Source organism: Lepus europaeus, chromosome 14 (assembly GCF_033115175.1).
Source record: "Lepus europaeus isolate LE1 chromosome 14, mLepTim1.pri, whole genome shotgun sequence".
Lineage (NCBI taxonomy): Eukaryota > Metazoa > Chordata > Mammalia > Lagomorpha > Leporidae > Lepus > Lepus europaeus.
In genome coordinates, this window is record NC_084840.1 from 47,390,191 (window position 1) to 47,409,260 (window position 19,070).

Here is a 19,070-nt window from a genome sequence, read left to right on the forward strand (position 1 = left end):
TGATATATTTATTAATGATTCTCTGACAAAAAATGCTAATTTTAAGGTAATTCATGCCAGGATAATCCTTTAAACATGATAGCTTGAGGACAGGTTTAGCTTAGTCTTATTTCATCTCATTTGGGCACACTAAGGACTTCTTTGTAGGATCCTGAGGAGGGATATAACTTAAATCCTTGGGAAATGACCATATGTGGCTGTACCAGTAGGGTTTCGTCTTTTGAAGGCCTTGAGGTTGGGTTAAACAAATACTTCTTAATACATAGAATTTTTAACGTGTCTGTCACCATGGCCTAACAGCAGCACTCTGTATTGTCAGTTGGGAGATCCTAACGGAAGGAGTTGAAACAGTATTTGAGGAGATGGAATAGGACAGAAAGCCTGTTTACAGGCAAGCACCTTTCTCTGGAAACAGAGGTGGCAGGGGTGCACACACAGCGCTCCCTGCTGGGCGGCCTGCAGACCAACATTCTGAGCCACAACTGAAATGGAAGTCTTTTCCTGCCAGGGATCTGAGGACAGGCTTAGTGCAAACTGAGCAGTAAGCAAAAATATGTGCTCTTTATTATGGAAAAGGATATTAGTGAGATCTTTTCTCATTTTAAATATGACTTTAATGAACAAATCATGGCAAGCACTTTTTTTTTTTTTTTGACAGGCAGAGTGGACAGTGCGAGACAGAGAGAGAGAGAAAGGTCTTCCTTTGCCGTTGGTTCACCCTCCAATGGCCGCCGCGGCCAGCACGCTGCGGCCGGCGCACCGCACTGATCTGATGGCAGGAGCCAGGTGCTTCTCCTGGTCTCCCATGGGGTGCAGGGCCCAAATACTTGGGCCATCCTCCACTGCACTCCCTGGCCACAGCAGAGAGCTGGCCTGGAAGAGGGGCAACCGGGACAGAATCCGGCACCCCGACCGGGACTAGAACCTGGTGTGCCGGCGCCGCTCGGTGGAGGATTAGCCTATTGAGCCGCGGCGCCGGCCAAGCACTTCAATTTTTAATAAAACTTTTATTTTGAGGAAAGTAAATGGTTATCATTAATAATCTCCCTTTATGTTTTTTTCTTAAAATATTTATTTATTTATTTATTTGAAAGGCAGAGTTACAGAGAGGCAGAGGCGGAGAGAGAGAGGGAGAGAGAGAGAGATCTTCTATCCACTGGTTCTCTCCCCAGCTGGCCACAACAGCTGGAGGTGGGTCGATTCGAAGCCAGGAAGCCAGGAGCTTCCTCCAGGTCTCCCATGTGGGTGAAGAGGCCCAAGCACTTGGGCCATCTTCTACTGCTTTCCCAGGCACATTAACAGGGAGCTGGATTGGCCGTGGAACAGCAGAGACTCGAACTGGTGGTGCACATATGGGATGCTTATGTCTTAGGTGGCAGCTTTACCTGCTAAGCCTTTAATGCCAGTCCCATATATTACCATTTCTATACTTACTTCTAAGGTTGTGGACACTGGGTTCATAAAATACTTTTTGTATAGACTTATCATCCAAATAAATGTTTGCTAGTTTTAGGAATGTTGAAGTCTTTACACCAACTTCAAGTTGAAAATCGAAGATTAGAAGAACAAATTAAAAACTTGACTGCCAAAAAGGAGCGTCTTCAGCTATTAAATGCACAGCTTTCAGTGCCTTTTCCAACAATAACTACAAATCCTAGTCCATCTCATCAAATACATGCATTTTCAGCACAGACTGGTAAGTATGAAAATATTTAATTTGTACTTAAAATATCATTTGCATAATAAGTAACTGATAACTGGTCAGCTGTTACATGAACATGTAGAAAATAAATGATAGGTTATTTTCAAAGGGTCTAAAGGGTCCTATTAAGTGGTCAGCTTGAATTTGCTTTAACTTCTTAGTACCTAACTTAATGGTAAAATTTATTTTATGGCCGGCGCCGTGGCTCAACAGGCTAATCCTCCGCCTAGCGGTGCCAGCACACCAGGTTCTAGTCCTGGTCGGGGCACCGGATTCTGTCCCGGTTGCCCTTCTTCCAGGCCAGCTCTCTGCTATGGCCAGGGAGTGCAGTGGAGGATGGCCCAAGTGCTTGGGCCCTGCACCCCATGGGAGACCAGGAGAAGCACCTGGCTCCTGCCTTTGGATCAGCGCGGTGTGCCGGCCGCAGCACGCCAGCCGTGGCGGCCATTGGAGGGTGAACCAACGGCAAAAGGAAAACCTTTCTCTCTGTCTCTCTCTTTCTCACTGTCCACTCTGCCTGTCAAAAAATAAAAATAAATAAAAATTTAAAAAAATTTATTTTACTACATAATGATCTTATTAAAGATACAATATTCAATAGAGATACAGCTTTTATTCTCTTTAAGCTGGTTTTGGTAAAACTTAATATTGAAGTGTTTTTAATATTTAATATGAGCTTTTAATAAGCTTTTACATAAGCCTTTAACCTTACATATATTATAATTTAATATGATAAATGAATGATAAATGAATTTTTTTTGTCTTTTACTATTGTAGCTCCTAATACTGATTCCTTGAACAGCAGTAAGAGCCCTCATATAGGAAACAGCTTTTTACCTGATAATTCTCTTCCTGTGTTAAATCAGGTAATTTTTGTGTGGTTATTTTCACTTGTTTTATTTGAGAACAATAGTATATAATAATAGTATATCATTGCAAATCGTTGAAATTATTTTAAACTATTTTGTTATGTTGTTTACAGTTTACATTTATAATTTTTCTTGCATAGGACTTAACCTCCAGTGGACAAAGCACCAGCAGTTCATCAGCTCTTTCGACTCCACCTCCTGCTGGGCAGAGTCCAGCTCAACCAGGCTCAGGAGTTAGTGGAGTCCAGCAGGTCAATGGTGTGACAGTGGGAGCACTAGCTAGTGGAATGCAGACTGTAACATCCAACATTCCTGCTGTGTCTGCAGTGGGTGGAATAATTGGAGCTTTGCCAGGTAACCAACTGGCAATTAATGGCATTGTAGGAGCTTTAAATGGGGTTATTCCAACCCCTGTCACAATATCCCAGAACCCTGCCCCCCTCACTCACACAACTGTACCACCTAATGCAACACATCCAATGCCAGCTACACTGACTAACAGGTAAGAAATTTACTCTAATGTTTCACTTTTTTTTTTTTTTTTTGTACAACATAGTACCAGTGTTAGTCTTGTTAGATTGGGATTTTTAATGTGTTACTTACAGATGTACTCTAAGAAAATACAAATCACCAAAACTTTTGAAATGAGTATATACAGAGTATATTTATTTTCGAAAGTCAACTTGAATTCAAACAAAACTAAATCACTTTAAGTAATAAAGCATTAAATATATTCTTTGCTAAAAATCTTGGTTTTGATCTATGAAGCCAGTGTTAATTTTTCTCATTCCCTTGTATATTGTGTTCGTGTTAGCATAAACTCTGAAAAAAGATAATACTACAGTGTAGATTCATAGGAATATTGGTTTAAAATTCAACTATGTAGTTTTGTTCATTTTCTAATCACATATTGGGTTCTATATCTTGAATTTCTAGGAAGTGAAACTTACTGGTTTCATTGTCTTGGAATTTCATTTGGGTATTTGTTCAAAATAAGAGAGCTGTAGCCATGTTATCAAATATACTTTTGGGGAACAAATTTTAAATGGATTTGCATGGGTATTATTTAGCTATTTCTTCAGGCTCTCTTTTCCTTGGTGCTTAATTTTACTCGCCATTAAAAAGATTAGGTCAAATCAGTTAGCATGTATTCTGTGTTATAATTATGTGTTACTTTGTATGGGCTGAAATATTCTTGAATAATTAAAAATAAACATACATGGTTTTTTAATAAACATACATCACTATTCTATCAAAAGCAGTGTATAGTTTGTATACAATAAAATAACTTGACAGTATGACTGTTATTTAGCTGTTAACATGCATATAGGGGAGAGAAAGAAGAAATAATTTGTATGTAATTGTATTTAAAAAGTTATGATTAAAAATTTGTTAATTTATTAAACGTCAAATTGGAAAGTTGTCTTTCATTTACTTGAGAGGTGTTTAGTAGAAAGTAAGAATTCTGATCATTTTTCAGTGCCTCAGGACTAGGATTACTTTCTGACCAGCAAAGACAAATACTTATTCATCAACAGCAGTTTCAGCAGTTATTAAATACTCAACAGCTTACACCAGTAAGTTCTTCCTTTTGATAATATTTGATTTTTATTAAGACCAAGTATTCTAAGCTAGAAAATATACTCACTATATAGGTATAGACTCCTTTTTTGTGAAAGAACATTACTGAATGCAATATCCAAGAAGTTTTTCTTGCCTTTGTTATATAGTCTGTGATGTCTTGTGATATCATATTCACTCATTAATTATAAAATATCAGAACATGTTCATGGCACTGTTGTAGTAGGCTCAGGTGATACAGTGGTGAATAAGACATAAATCCGTACACTTCACCGAGCTTCATTCTGATAGGGAAGATGGACAACAAATACATGTTTTTTGGCAGTATAAAATGAAAACAGGATGAGGGGATGAAAGAATGGTGCAGCACATGCCATTTTAGATAGGATGGTCAAGCTTCTTTGAGGGGTTGTCTTTAGAGCACAGACTTGAATAAAACTTGGAGTGTGCTTCTTGGGTTAGGGGAAAAAGGAGAGAAAGTGCATTCAAGGTAGAGAGCACAGACGTTGTGAAGACCTGGCCATGGTCTAGAACCTTGCATATGGCCTTACGTGACTTTGGCAAGAAATTTGGATTTTCAACATGATGTAAAGCCATTGTTTATTCTTATCATTATTTATTACTCTTCCTGTTATGGAAATTTTCAAGTGTATCTAAAGTAGAGAGTAGAGTATACTGTAGCCCCTTTTATTGACCATTCTGTTACTTCTGTTTAATAATTACCTCAGTGACAGTCTTTTTTCATCCATCTCCAGTTCCTGTTTTAGAATTATTTTATCAGTTTGGTGTGGAGGGTTTTGGACAGAATATTTAATTATTTTAAATTTTAAATTATTAGCTTAGCTGCTGCTTAGGTCAGAATGATCTGTGTATACTGGGGAGGAGTTAGGGACAAAAGTAGAAAGAAACAGGTGTTATCCAATGGTTAGAGCAGTCCACTCAGCAGATGGTGGTGCTGCAAAATAATGTGTGTGGTGAGAATCTTAAGCGAATTGTGGTATATTTTGAAGATGGAACCAATAAGACTTGCTTGTTGGATATACAAGCAGCAGCAGCCAGATGCTGGAAGTTGACTTCTATTGAGATTTAGGACAGGAAGGAACTGGCTTTGGAGAGAAAAGAGTACCTACTGTTCTGGACATTACAGTACAGTTGGCTCTCTCTGGCTGCAGGTTCGGCATCTGTGAATTCAGCTAACTGCAGACTTAAAATATTCAGGAAAAAAATTGTGTCCGCACTGAAAATCTACAGTATAATCTATAGTTATAACAGCATTTACATTGTTTTAGGTATTAATAAATCATCTAGAGATGATGTAAAGTATGCAGCAGGAGGGGCATAGGTTCTGTGTTAAAGACTGCACCATTGTAGATGAGGGAGTTGAGCATCTGTGGAGTTTGGTCTCTTGGGTTTGGGGCAGGAGGTGTCTTGGAACCATTCCACTGTGAAGGTGAGAGATGACTGTACTAAGGTTGGACAGTTCTATTTAGATGTTGAAGTGAAATGTCACGTGGTCAGGTGGTGTGAGTCTGGGGTCCCCGGAAAGGGTGCAGTTAGGAATAAGAATTTGAGGTCATTGCTTTATAGATGATGCTGTGAGCTGTAAGAGTTGATGTGATCTCCTGTGACACAAAGACTGGGCTCTCGGCACCCTGGAAGAGGAGAATGAGTTCATAAGCGATAATGAGGAAAAGTGTTCAGTGAGTAAAGAGGGAGAAACAAGAGTGCTAGCGCAGTGGCCAGGTGGAGAGTGTGTCTAAGCCAGGCAGGGGAAGCCTATGAAATGCTTCTAGTGGAAAAAGTGGGAACTGATCATTGTTTTTGGTTGCTTAGAGGTTTTTGACAAAGGCAGTTTTTGTGTATTTGTAGTAAAAATCCTGATTAAGTGGCTCAAAGAAAATTGGGAAGGACGTGAAAATGAAGTATAGTGAACTTAAGACATTAAGTATAGAAAGCAGAGAAATGGGCAGCTACAGGAAATATAAGGGCGTTGTAGAAACAAATGTATTTTGAAGTTGCCAGCTTACATGTGTTGAAGGGAGGCGATAGACAGGAAGCAGAGGTGATACCTACATCTCAGTTACAGATCAGGAAGAGCACCTATAGCTGGTTTGGTGACAAATGGCGTTGTGGAAATAGCACTTTTAATGTCTATGATTTTCTTAATTAGAAATATCAGCAGAGTGAGTGACAGAGACAGGGGTGTTGATGGTTGGTGGGGAGAGAATCTGTGAAATAGCTATCTTGGAGAAGGGGAGAAAAAATTAAGACATGTGAATGTGTGGCTCAGGCTAAGGGCAGTAGTCTCCCTCTGTCGTAAATAAAACAAGACCACACTGACAAACTGAGCAGCTTCTCTCCTGTTCCGTTTCCATGGCACACTTCACTTAGTTGGGGTACCTGGAGAATGATTATTAAATAAACATTGGGGTCATCCTTTGTTTTTCATTTCTTCATAAAGTTAATTTACGTGCTTTCTTGCTTTAGTAAAAAACATTGAAAATACTTGTTTTGATTCTGGATCATTGTTTTCACATGTGTGGCAGGGGTCCAAGCACTCCAGCCATCTTTCCCCTACTTTCTTAATCACATTACCAGGGAGCTGGTTTGGAAGTCTGGAAGTAGAAGAGCTGAACTCAACCTGACACTCCAATATGGCTAGCATTGCAAGTGGCAGCTTGATGTGCTGTGCCATAATGCTTGCCCCACTTGCCTGATCATAATATGAAATACTGAAATTCCAACCAGGTAGTGGGTTAAGCCGCTGCCTGCAGCACCAGTGTTCAATATGGATGCCGGCCAGTTTGAGACCCAGCTGCTCCACTTCCAATCCAGCTCACTGCTAATGGCCTGGGAAAGCAGGAGAAAATGTCCCAAGTGCTAGGGCCCCTGCACCCATGTGGGATACCCAGAAGAAGCTCCTGGCTTCAGCCTGGTCCAGCCATTGTGGTCATTTGTGGAATGAAGCTGCGTATAGAAGCTCTCTCTCTATCTCTGTCTCCTCAATCCCTTCTCTCTGTGACTCTGGCTTTCAAACATTTAAAAAATAAAAAATAAAATTATAAAAAATTTAAAAAAATACTCAAACTCAGTTTGAGTTTCTTCCTATTAAAATTTTGCTCTATTAATGATAGCACATATGGATGTTTCATTTTTAGAACATGGTTGATAAAGGAATTTTCAGCACAAATTATTTTTCAGAGACCATGAGAGCTAAATGGATTTCAACTCTGCTTTTTCCTTCTTTTTCTTTTTTATTTATTTATTTATTTTGACAGGCAGAGTTAGACAGTGAGAGACAGAGAGGCAGAAAGTCTTCCTTCCGTTGGTTCATCCCCCAAATGGCCGCTATGCCGATCCAAAGCCAGGAGCCAGGTGCTTCCTTCTGGTCTCCCATGCGAGTGCAGGGGCCCAAGCACTTGGGCCATCCTCCACTGCCCTCCTGGGCCACAGCAGAGAGCTGGACTGGATGGAAGAGGAGCAACCAAGACAGAATCCGGTGCCAGCGCCGCAGGCGGAGGATTAGGCTAGTGAGCCGTAGCACGGACCTGCTTTTTCCTTCTTAGGAAAAGGTTGTGTAGTTTGTTCATTTACAGGCTTCAGATTTTAAGTTGGCAAATTTTTATTATAGAACACTCGTATATCTTCTAGTTTTTAAATTTTTTTTTCATTTTATGTGAAAAGTAGACCCAGAGCCAGAAGAACTTAACGTCTGGTTCATTCCACAGATGCCCACCAGAGCCAGGGTGGGCTCTTTTAGGAGCCAGGAACTATATTAGGGCCTCCTACATGGTTGGCAACCCCAGTACTTGAGCTGCCTCCCAAGATATACATTAGCAGGAATTCAGATTGGAATTGGAACTTGGCACTCCAATATGGATGTGGCTTTTCTAAGAAGTATCTCAACTGCTGTGGCAGACTCCTACCCCCTACCTCATCCATCTTAAAAATAACTTAGACTGAACTTCCCATCGGTTATCACCCTTGGGGATGGCGCTGTGGCATAATGGGTAAAGCCTTTGAAATAAGTAAATTATTTACTATTTATTATTTAATTAATTATATTTATTACTTAATAAGTAAATCTTTTTTTAAAAGATTTATTTATTTATTTAAAAGAGTTACACAGGGCCGGCGCCGCGACTCACTAGGCTAATCCTCCACTTGCGGCGCCGGCACACCCGGGTTCTAGTCCCGGTTGCCCCTCTTCCAGGCCAGCTCTCTGCTGTGGCCAGGGAGTGCAGTGGAGGATGGCCCAAGTGCTTGGGCCCTGCACCCCATGGGAGACCAGGAGAAGCACCTGGCTCCTGCCTTCGGATCAGCGCGGTGCGCCCACTGCAGCGCGCTGGCTGCAGCGGCCATTAGAGGGTGAATCAACAGTAAAAGGAAGACCTTTCTCTCTGTGTCTCTCTCTCTCACTGTCCACTCTGCCTGTCCAAAAAAAAAAAAAAATTATAGAAAATGAAAGAGTTACACAGAGGAGAGGCACGCTGGTTCACTCCCCAGTTGGCCGCAATGGCCGGAGCTGTGCCGATGCAAAGCCAGGAGCCAGGAGCTTCCTCCAGGTCTCCCACACAGGTGCAGGGGCCCTAGGACTTGGGCCATCTTCTACTGCTTTCCCAAGTCACAGCAGAAAGCTGGATTGGAATTGGAATAGCCAGTACTTGAACCAGCGCCCATATGGGATGCTGTCACTGGAGGCAGTGGCTTTACCCGCTACGCCACAGTGCCGGCCCCAGTAAATAAATGTAAAAAAAAATTTTCCCCACCCTCTTTCTCTGCTTTTTATTGCCTCCCAGCTGACCTTCCTATTGTGGAATCCTGTGGTCACTCTCATTTTTCTTTTTACCTGACCTGGCAACAGCATTTGACAGTTAATCATTTTTCATCCCATTAGCTTTTTTTTTTGACAGGCAGAGTTAGAGAGGGAAAGGTCTTCCTTCTGTTGGTTCACCCCTCAAATGGCTGCTAGGGACAGTGCTGCACCAATCCGAAGCCAGGAGCCACGTGCTTCCTCCTGGTCTCACATGTGGGTGCGGGGCCCAAGCACTTGGGCCATCCTCCACTGCCTTCCTGGGCCACAGCAGAGAGCTGGACTGGAAGAGGAGCAACCGGGACAGAATCCGGCACCCAGACCAGGACTAGGACCCAGGGTGCCGGTGCTGCAGGCAGAAGATTAGCCAAGTGAGGCGCGGGGCTGGCCTAGCTTATTATTTTTTAAAATTATTTATTTTGGGGCTGGTGCTGTGGCGTGGCAGGTTAAAGCCCCAGCCTGCAGTGCTGGCATCCCATATGGGCACCGCTTTGAGTCTCAGCAGCTCCACTTCCAATCCAGCTCTCTGCTATGGCCTGGGAAAGCAGTGGAAGATGGCCCAAGTGCTAGGGCCCCTGCACCCACGTGGGAGACCTGGAAGAAGCTCCTGGCTTGTGGCTTCGGATCAGCTCAGCTCTGACCATTGCGGTCATTTGGGAATTGAATGAGCGGAATGGAAGAAAGACCTCTCTCTCTCTCTCTCTCTCTCTCTCTGCCTCTACTTCTTTCTGTAACTCTTTCAAATAAATTAAATAAATCTTTTTTATTTAAGATTTATTTTATTTATTTGAAAGATAGAGTTACAGAGAAAGGGAGGAGAGACAGAGGGAGAGATCTTCTATCCGCTGGTTCAGTCCTGAAGTAATCACAATGGTGGGGGATGGGTCAAGCTGAAGTCTGGAGCCAGGAGCTTCTTCTAGTTCTCCCACATGGGTGCAGGGGCCCAAGCACTTGAGCCATTTTCTACTTCTTTCTCAGGTGCATTAGCAGGGAGGTGGATTGGAAGTGGAGCAGCTGGGATTTAAACTGGTGCCCAGTACACAGATGGAGGCTTAACGTGCTATTCTACTACTTCAGTGCCCCCCATCAGCTTTCAGGATGCCACATTGTCTTGGCTTTCTTCTGACCTCACTGTTTTGTCTTTTTTCTTTTAAACCTCCTTTCCTGGGCCCCTGTCTTCTTCAGCCTTTTTTTTTTTTAAATTTTTTATTTTTGACAGGCAGAGTGGACAGTGAGAGAGAGAGAGACAGAGAGAAAGGTCTTCCTTTGCCGTTGGTTCACCCTCTAATGGCCGCTGCGGTAGCACGCTGCGGCCGGCGCACCGCGCTGATCCGAAGCCAGGAGCCAGGTGCTTCTCCTGGTCTCCCATGGGGTGCAGAGCCCAAACACTTGGGCCATCCTCCACTGCACTCCCTGGCCACAGCAGAGAGCTGGCCTGGAAGAGGGGCAACCGGGACAGGATCGGTGCCCCGACCGGGACTAGAACCCGGTGTGCCGGCGCCTCAAGGCGGAGGATTAGCCTAGTGAGCCGCGGCGCCGGCCTTCTTCAGCCTCTTAACTTGAAAGTGCCCTAGAATTGAATGACCTTCAGTTTCATCTCTTTCAATACCTTCTATTTGGTGATATTTATGCCAGGCCTCTATCTGAAACTTCAAGTAGTATCCTGCACCTGTGTATCTGAAAAGACATATCAGATATACTGTGTACAAAAGAGAATTTCTGGTCTTCCTGTAGAAACCATTTTCCTCCATCTCAGCTGATGGCAGCCCCATCTTCCCAGTGGCCCAAGCTGAAAACCTTGGTCTTCTCTTTGCATCACATGTTGATAACATCAAGAACCCCTGAAGTCAAAGTGTGTCATCTTTCCACTGGAGGCAGGCGTTTAGCCTCGTGGTCTAGAGAACAGTTAAGACACTAGTGTCTGATACCTGACTGGGGCTCCTGACTCCAAGCTTCATGTTAATGCAGACCCTGGGGAGCAGCGGTAATGGCTCAAATAACTGGGTTCTTGCTACCCATATGGGAGACCTGGACATTGTTCCCAGGTCTAGCTTTTGTGGGCATCTGTCAGGTGCACTAGTGGACAGATCTGTTTTCCTCTCTGTGCCTGCCTTTGGAAATTAAATAGTTAGAACCTAACCACCCCACCCCCAATCCCCGCCACACTTTGCCACACACACCCTAGTTGCCCACTGCCTTTAAGCAAAATATTGTCACATTGTCACATTTTTGTTTGTGTCTCCTTAGTCACCCTGTGTACCCCCCTTCCCACCTACAAAATTTGAGGCACCTAGAATAGTGGCTGGTCCATCATAAACATTCAGGAAGTGTATGTATAATGAAATACAATGTGATTGCCGTGAATAGTAACTGCACCCTTCCTGTTAAACAAGGCTGGGAACTTTAACGTTCTAACGCTAAACAGAATAATGGGAAGGGTTTGCCCCATTTGGTACGTTCTGAAGTCAAACGCAGCTAACTTGTCTCCTAAGTTGCTTTTCTCCTGATCATCGCCGAAAACCTCATTAGAATAAAGGTCTTGTTGGAAAATAAGTTGCTTACTGATACATGTTATAGTAGACAGGTATCCAGTGCAGCCCATTTTTCTGGATGAGATACTTCTTTCTTAATAGTAACACTGTAGCTTACATTGACATGTGTAATATTATAGAAACTAAAAAGCAGAAAACTGGCTTTTCTGACTGCCTAATTCTGATTGGGAAACTTAACTTTATCCCATTTTTGCTTAAGGAACAGCATCAAGCCTTTATATATCAATTAATGCAACATCACCACCAGCAGCACCACCAGCCTGAAATACAGCAGCTACAGATCCCTGGGCCAACACAAATACCCATAAACAACCTTCTTGCAGGTACTCAGGCGCCCCCACTTCACACAGCTACCACCAACCCATTTCTGACCATCCATGGAGATAATGCAAGCCAGAAAGTCGGAGTAAGTATATTTTTGTTAATATGTATATTAAGAATTTCATTGATTAATCAAAGATCATTTTCCAGCTTTTTTTTTTAATAACACCTGTTATTCTCCTGGCAATGTCTCAGTACTAGTTTTTTCAGCAGCTGGGTATTGTAAACACAAAGGACTTAAGTCACTTTCTATATCTCTTAAGCATATCAGTCTGCATTTGCATTTAAGATTTGCAGGCCTTCTTGTAATTCACTTTTCACATTGAAACTGCTTAGTTAGCAAGTATTATGTAGGTATTAAGAAGGATGAGCCAATTAGAAGATAATAGTTATAGTTTGAGAAGCTTTGTTCAAGCAATTTGTTTATAGAACCAGTATATATAACTGCAGAATATTTCTGTTATTTTGCTCCAAGTACATTTTAAAGTTGAATTATATTTATAATAAAATTTTAAGTCAAGGAGTTCAATTATTCTACCAGATTACTTTTTAAATCAGTCACATTTATAATGGAATTTGTTTTAAATTATTTTTATCCATTAGCATTTTACCCTTTCAATGTAAAAGTTAACAATGGGTACAGGAACAGTATACTACACATACAGTAGCGTACACTTTAAGGCTGTTTCTTTTTATTAATTCTCCCCTCTTCAATTAGGTCTACTTTACTGGAGTATAAATGTTTCCCCTAAATTCCAGTTCAGGGCAGAACCCTGTTAGAGGAAGGATATTGGGATATAGAATGGAGACTGGACATCAGTAAAAGGAAGAAGGGAAAGAATGAGGTGGGAGACTTGGCAAATCAAAGTGTTAAAGAAAAGTCACAGTGTTTGCTATTTCCCATTACTTTGAACGTTTTCTGTTTGCTGTGCTTTTAAGTCTTCAGAAACTAGTTTTTATGTAGTGATGAGAGTTGGTTTCAAGCAGAGGATTATTTTGCATTAACCCCCAGTACTATTCTGTTTGCCCTCCTGTGTCACCAGCTTCCTGATTGTGAGATGGTGTCATTACCACAAACCTTGTTATGGCTCCAGAGTCTTGCTGATGTGGGAGATTTCACTGATTAATGATCTAGAAACGTTTTGTGTTTTTATGCCTTTAGGTCACTAATTTCTTTATTGTGTTAAAAACGTAAATTTAAAGCTAATTTTTCCTCAGCTTTACAATATGAAATGTATTTTTTCATGGAAAAGATAATATAAAAAGAAGTGGTATACTTTGGAGCTGACAGAGGAGAGTGCGGCTGGGCAGTCATGTTTACTGAGCACCATTTATGTGCTAGGAATCCTTCCTTGTTAGAGCCAATGGGAACTGTGATTTCAGTCTTGAAATAATATGATGTAGCCATGGTTTAAAGACGGGACTCAACAAAGAGTTTAAAGCTCAAAGAACAAATAGTTTAGGTCAGATCAGAGCCCATGATTTTTTTAGTCTGTAAAAAATTCACTATCCGTGATAACTGTGTTACTGCATCTGAGGCAAAGTTTATTTTGGAGAATGAATTCTACATTCATTCCTTAGGAGTTCCATCCCTCAAATGGGCTCACTGCCTCTTGTGTCGCTCATTGTCTTTCTGTATTGCTGAATTGAATGTTATAAAGCTTTAATAGTAAATTTATGTCTTTATATTATGCTGAAAAGTGGCCATGCCAACTTGCTAAGAAAAGGAATCATCAAAAAACCCACATTTTATCCATCAGTTACAGTTTCACTTAAAAGACATTATCTTAAATGTTGGCCCCAAATTGATTGAACTAACGCATCTGATTTTTTGTTTAACTGCAGAGACTTAGTGATAAAACTGGGCCTGTAGCTCAAGAGAAAAGTTGACACTTGAAAAACATTCAGAAATTGCCTACCCTGCTGTTCTGGCACACGTCATTGGCTGCTGTTGCAGTCTGTTTACTACAACTATGAAGAAACGCAACAAGAGACTAACCGCACAACACAGGATTAGCTGCCGCAAGCACGTTCTTGTAAGGCTTTGATTAATTTTCTTGTTGCATTGTTGCACTGACATGGAATTCCCATATTCCCTTACCCACATGTTTTTGAACTTTGAAAGAAAATTTAATAGCTAACTTTTGTCAATGAAATAATTTACATGCAATGAGTTTATCAACCCAAGAAAAATTTAATATAGTTGGTGCACATCTAGTTTTGCTATAAATTGGAGATATGAATAGCAAAGCTAGACTTGTTCCATTTAAAAGCTCCTTGTTTTCACTCTACAAGTTGCTTATGAAATAGGATCTTCTCTTTGCATTACAGTATGCTTGCTCCGTGAGTTAGATCTTACAACAAATTTCAAGGAACTGTCCAATTTCTTCCAGAGTTTTATTGAGTAAATATTGCAAATATATATATAGGTCATCAACTGGCACTTGGCAATCTTTGTTTAAAAAAATTTCCTTCCAATGGGATTTGGCCAATTTTGTTAATCACGTTAGGACGGTATTGTCTGCTTCTGCTAATGGTAATTTTCTTTTACTACGTGGTTTTTCTTTAGTGTTAAGATTCATAACTTTTAAAAATCCCTGAGTTAAGCAAGTTCTAAGGCTGCTGGGGGAACCAGATCAATCAAAGCAAAAGACTTCTTTCAGAAAGAGAGGCCACTCTGGAAATTGCTGGTAGGGTTTGGCCTTAATCAAGTGCCTGTTAGTACCTCCATTGTGTTGTGATGGCTCTAGAGAGCAGAGCTGAGCTACAGTCAGTCCTTGTAAAGTAGCAGGAATCGTTTGCCTTGTCCCAGCAGCCTTCCCCGTGCTTCCGCCTTCATTGAAAACTTTCTATGCCACTGTAGATAGCTCAGGCAAAACCATTACCTGGGTATTTATCCACTAATGAATCACAAGAAAATGAGTGGACTTGGTAAGAATATGTATTTGTTTTATTTAAACTACTTCCTATTACCATTAAAACAAACCAAAAAGAAAAATAACACATAAACACACATACACAAAACCCACCATTATATTCCTGGAATAGGTGAGACCTATATTATAGCCCTTCTCCTTCGGGAGCCATGCTCTTGATGTGAGATACGGCAGAGGAATTGATTAAAGAATTGGGCATGTAACCATTGAACTGTTCTTATATGTGTGACTTATTAGTGGAAAAGACCCAGCTGTAATTAGACCTCCACTGTGTACTTAGCTGGAAGAACATGTTAATTCTGCAATATGTCTCTTGGTTAAACATTGCACAGTTCTTACCTCATTTCTGTAAATAAGGTTTTGTGAATCTGTTTTGTATTGTGAAAAATTCATAAGATAACATTGATATTTTGATTTGTAATATTTCTAATTGGTAGATTTAATTGAAAGTAAAATTAATTTATTTTTATATGTTCTGGGGAATTTTAAAGAAAGATCTTTTGTAGATAATTTAAAAAAAAATCAGTGTGGTTTATTTTACTTATTTAACCCACTGGTTGTTATTCTGTAACAATTTGTATAAATGGTAAATTTTGAATGTGTTGTTATTTTACCTAGATGTAAAATTCCACATGTATTAAAAGAATGTACAAAGTTTTTGTTAATAAAATTTAATAATGTTTATAACCATGTTCCATTCTTGTTTGGAGAGGCTGAGGGTCCTGATGCCCCTAGGGCCACACCTGTGTAGCTCAGCTTGCAGTCTTGGGCTGTTCTGAGTGTTTGGAACAGCCGGTGACATCACCCAGCAGTAAGTAAGTTGCTCTCACGAATGGACGCCAGGCAGTGTGCAGAGCAGGCCAACCTTGCACACCTTCATAGGTGCTGAAGGGTCAGGCGGTGGGAGGAAGAACACATTCTGGAAAATGCTGTGATCTGTAGTCACAGCAGAGATAAAAGGAAAATTCCAGATGACATTAGTAATCGTAGCACATTCATAAAGTAGTAAGGACGCACGGCAGAGATTTAGTTCCTCTTGCTTATAATTCCTATTTATAACGAGGCATTCCCTGAATGTTTGTGGGTGTTGGGTCTTGGTAAGCAGCAGGATTGCCTGTGGTGCCCTCAAAAATATAAATGCTGAAATGTTAGCCGAGGCTTAATTGTATCAGAATATGCTGAAAATCTCCTCTCTCCATTCCTCTGACATGACAGATGATTCATCAGTAACTCCTTCGTGAATATTCAAACTCCAAGTAATCTACTGTAAGCAAAATATTACTTGGCTGTGCCGCTTTTCATTTCTTACAACTCTGTCCTTTATCTTGACCGCCTGTGTTGGCATCTTGGTGTGGCTGCTCAGGCTTCTGTGGCTTTCCTGCTGTGGCCCTGGGCTGCTGGCTCCTGTGTGTGCCTTGTGCTCCAGGAAGCACCTGAGAAGCTGCTGCTCAGTGGCCACTGCCTTGGGGAAGAGGTTTATGTTGACCGATTCCTGTCTGGACGGTGCTGTAGTCCTGTGAATGTGTGATTCAGCTTGTGGGTCAAGATCAAGCACCAAGAATGAAGGCCAAGAGAAACAGGAGTTGCCAAAGTGCAGCTCTCTGAAAACCAAGTGGGAGGGAGGGGCAATCCCTGTGACTGTGGACACTTGCTCTGCCCCCCACAGGTAGGAGGTGCCCTGGGAAGTATAGGGGAAAGGTGCCTTAATAGTCAACTAAAATTTTGCTTTTATATGTTTTAAAAGTTTTTTTGTATACTTTATTTGATAAGCAGAGACACCACATCTCCTAGCTGTTAATTCATTTCCCACATGCCCATAATAGCTGGGGCTTGGCCTGAAACCAGGAACCAAGAACTGCATCTGGGTCTCCCTTGTGGGTGTCAGGAACGCAAATACTTGGAGCATCATCTGCCATATCTCAGGGTGTGCATTAGCAGACAGTGGATCAGAAATAGAGGAGCTGGCACTTAACCATGCACTCTGATAGGAGATGTGGGCCTCCCAAGCAGTTTCGTAACCAGTATGCCAAATGCCTGGTCCTAGTTCTGCTTTTCATCAGTGGGCCATGTACTTTTTTTTTTTTTTTTTTGACAGGCAGAGTGGACAGTGAGAGAGACAGAGAGAAAGGTCTTCCTTTTTGCCGTTGGTTCACCCTCCAATGCCCGTGGCCGGCGCACCACGCTGATCCGAAGGCAGGAGCCAGGTGCTTCTTCTGGTCTCCCATGGGGTGCGGGGCCCAAGCCCTTGGGCCATCCTCCACTGCACTCCCAGGTCAGAGCAGAGAGCTGGCCTGGAAGAGGGGCAACCGGGACAGAATCCGGTGCCCCAACCGGGAGTAGAACCCAGTGTGCCGGTGCCGCAGGTGGAAGATTAGCCTAGTGAGCCGCGGCGCCGCCCGCCATGTACTCTTGAATAGAACTCTTAAGGAGCCAAATACCATGAATCTTAGTTTTACTTACTGAAAATTAAACACACTAAGGGTACTTTGAGAAGTTCATTACAAACAGAATTAAAAGATAAAATTTTGAAATCAGTGCAAATATGAGGTCTTCAAAATGTGGCGGGGTTTGAGTTGTCTGGCCCACTGCTAGTGAAGAAATGGGGGAACTAATGCACTGTGTCCCTGACTCTGTGGCATACAATTTGTGTGCATTGCCTTGTTTCTAAGCTCTGTGAGAGGGGGCTTAAAACCTCTAGTGCACTGGAGAGGGGACCCAGAGAGACAGTTCTCCAAGCCTATTCTCTGGTTATTCTGGAGATTAGGGAAGCACCATTGCTTCTTAGAGTGGATTATTCTGGAGTTTAGAGCAAGGTGTTCCACCCCCAGATGTGGACCCTTATTACAATAATGCAAGGGTGGGCTGGTTGAAGTCATTGAGGGTAGTGGGGAAAGTGGGAAGGTGACACACCCATCAGCAGGATTAAAGATATAAAGTCAACTGTGAAATGCCTCTGGGTCATTGTACTTAAACATTTTGTGATGTGTGTAGGATCAGGGAGAAAGTGCAGGAATCTGACCAGCAGGGTCTAACAATTAAGTGGGAGAGAAAGTGTACTTGGTACACTTTTATATATATATATAAAACTAGCATCCGCCATCTTGGCCTGCTCTAACAAAGTACCATCAACTGAATGTCTTGTGAACAACAGGAAGTGTTTCTCACCGTTCTGAAAGCTGGATTTTAAGCTGGGTGTCAGCGTGGTCAGTGAAGGTTGAGTTTTGGGTTACTTGACTTTTCCTGGTGTCCTCACGTGGTAGAGCTTGCACAAGGCATTTTAATATTGATAGTGCTTTCTAAAATTTAAAATTAAAACAAGAGAAGGGTCAGGTGTTGCAGCATGGTGGGTTAAGTTACCACTTGGGACACCTGCATCCCAAATCAGAGTGCCAGTTTGAGTCCTGGCTGCTCTACTTCTGATCTGCCTTCCTGTTGATGCATTCTGGGAGGCAGCAGAGGCTAGCCCAAGTACACAGGTCCCTGCACTCCCCCATGTGGTAAACCCAGATGGAGCTCTAGGCTCCTGCGTTAGCCTGGCCCAGATTGGGTTGTTGTGGACATTTGGGCGTGGGCAGTGAACTAGGTGATGGAAGATCTCTCTGCCTTTCAAGTAGATGAAAATAAACTTTTTTTAAGCAGCAGTAAGACTTTTAATAAGAAAGTTAAAGGAAGAGGTCTATTTTTTTGCTGATGGAGTTTATTTGGCTTCCCTCATATTCTGACTGATCCACCCAGTGTTTTTTACTTGGCTTGTCTATACAGATCAATTAGATTTTACATTTTTGGCACCACTGCCATTCCTTTTGCAACACTCTTTCTGGTTCTCTTGGTCTCCTCTCAGAGCAAGCACAGACAGGTGTTTTCTGCAGTTGAACTGTTCCACGTACTTAGGATTCTTTGAACAAAATGAGGTGAGCATATTATCTTTGCAAACTCTTGGCCTAGTGTGGCAGTTCCCTTGGCTGAGCAGTACAATAGCCAGGAGATTAGAATTCCCTGTGAAGGGATTCTGTCCCAGGAGCAATTGGTGTGTAAAAGCTCTCTTGGGAGGCCCAGTGTACAGCCAGGATGGAAGCCCCCTCCTTTCCTGGCCCCTGTGCCTAGAATTCCCTTTTCACTGGGCAGACCGGGTAGCCTGAGAGCTTCTTCTCTCAGTGGTGACTCAGGTGACTTTGCCATTCAGTGCTGTGAGAAACTGACCCTTTTATCACAGGCGTGAATGCTTCGTCCTGGACTGCACTGTGGAACCAGGACTGAAGCCCAGCTGGGCAGACACATTCTAGCTTTCTGAAGCAG

General features: G+C 42.1%; 1 protein-coding gene across 20 annotated transcripts in view; it reads left to right on the forward strand.

Annotated features, from left to right (window-relative positions):
* Positions 1-15,356, forward strand: part of MLLT10 (MLLT10 histone lysine methyltransferase DOT1L cofactor) — a 230,032-nt gene extending 214,676 nt beyond the window's left edge. For 17 of the 20 annotated variants that reach the window (XM_062210551.1, XM_062210549.1, XM_062210556.1 and 14 more), the window contains 6 exons: positions 1,508-1,696; positions 2,480-2,568; positions 2,712-3,073; positions 4,052-4,148; positions 11,717-11,923; positions 13,684-15,356. In XM_062210551.1, coding sequence (XP_062066535.1) covers positions 1,508-1,696; positions 2,480-2,568; positions 2,712-3,073; positions 4,052-4,148; positions 11,717-11,923; positions 13,684-13,728 — 989 coding nt within the window. In that variant the 3' untranslated portion in view covers positions 13,729-15,356. The remainder of the gene's footprint in view (positions 1-1,507; positions 1,697-2,479; positions 2,569-2,711; positions 3,074-4,051; positions 4,149-11,716; positions 11,924-13,683) is intronic. The other 3 variants (XM_062210562.1, XM_062210564.1, XM_062210569.1) reach the window with 2 other exon arrangements.
* The last annotated feature ends 3,714 nt before the right edge of the window (positions 15,357-19,070 follow it).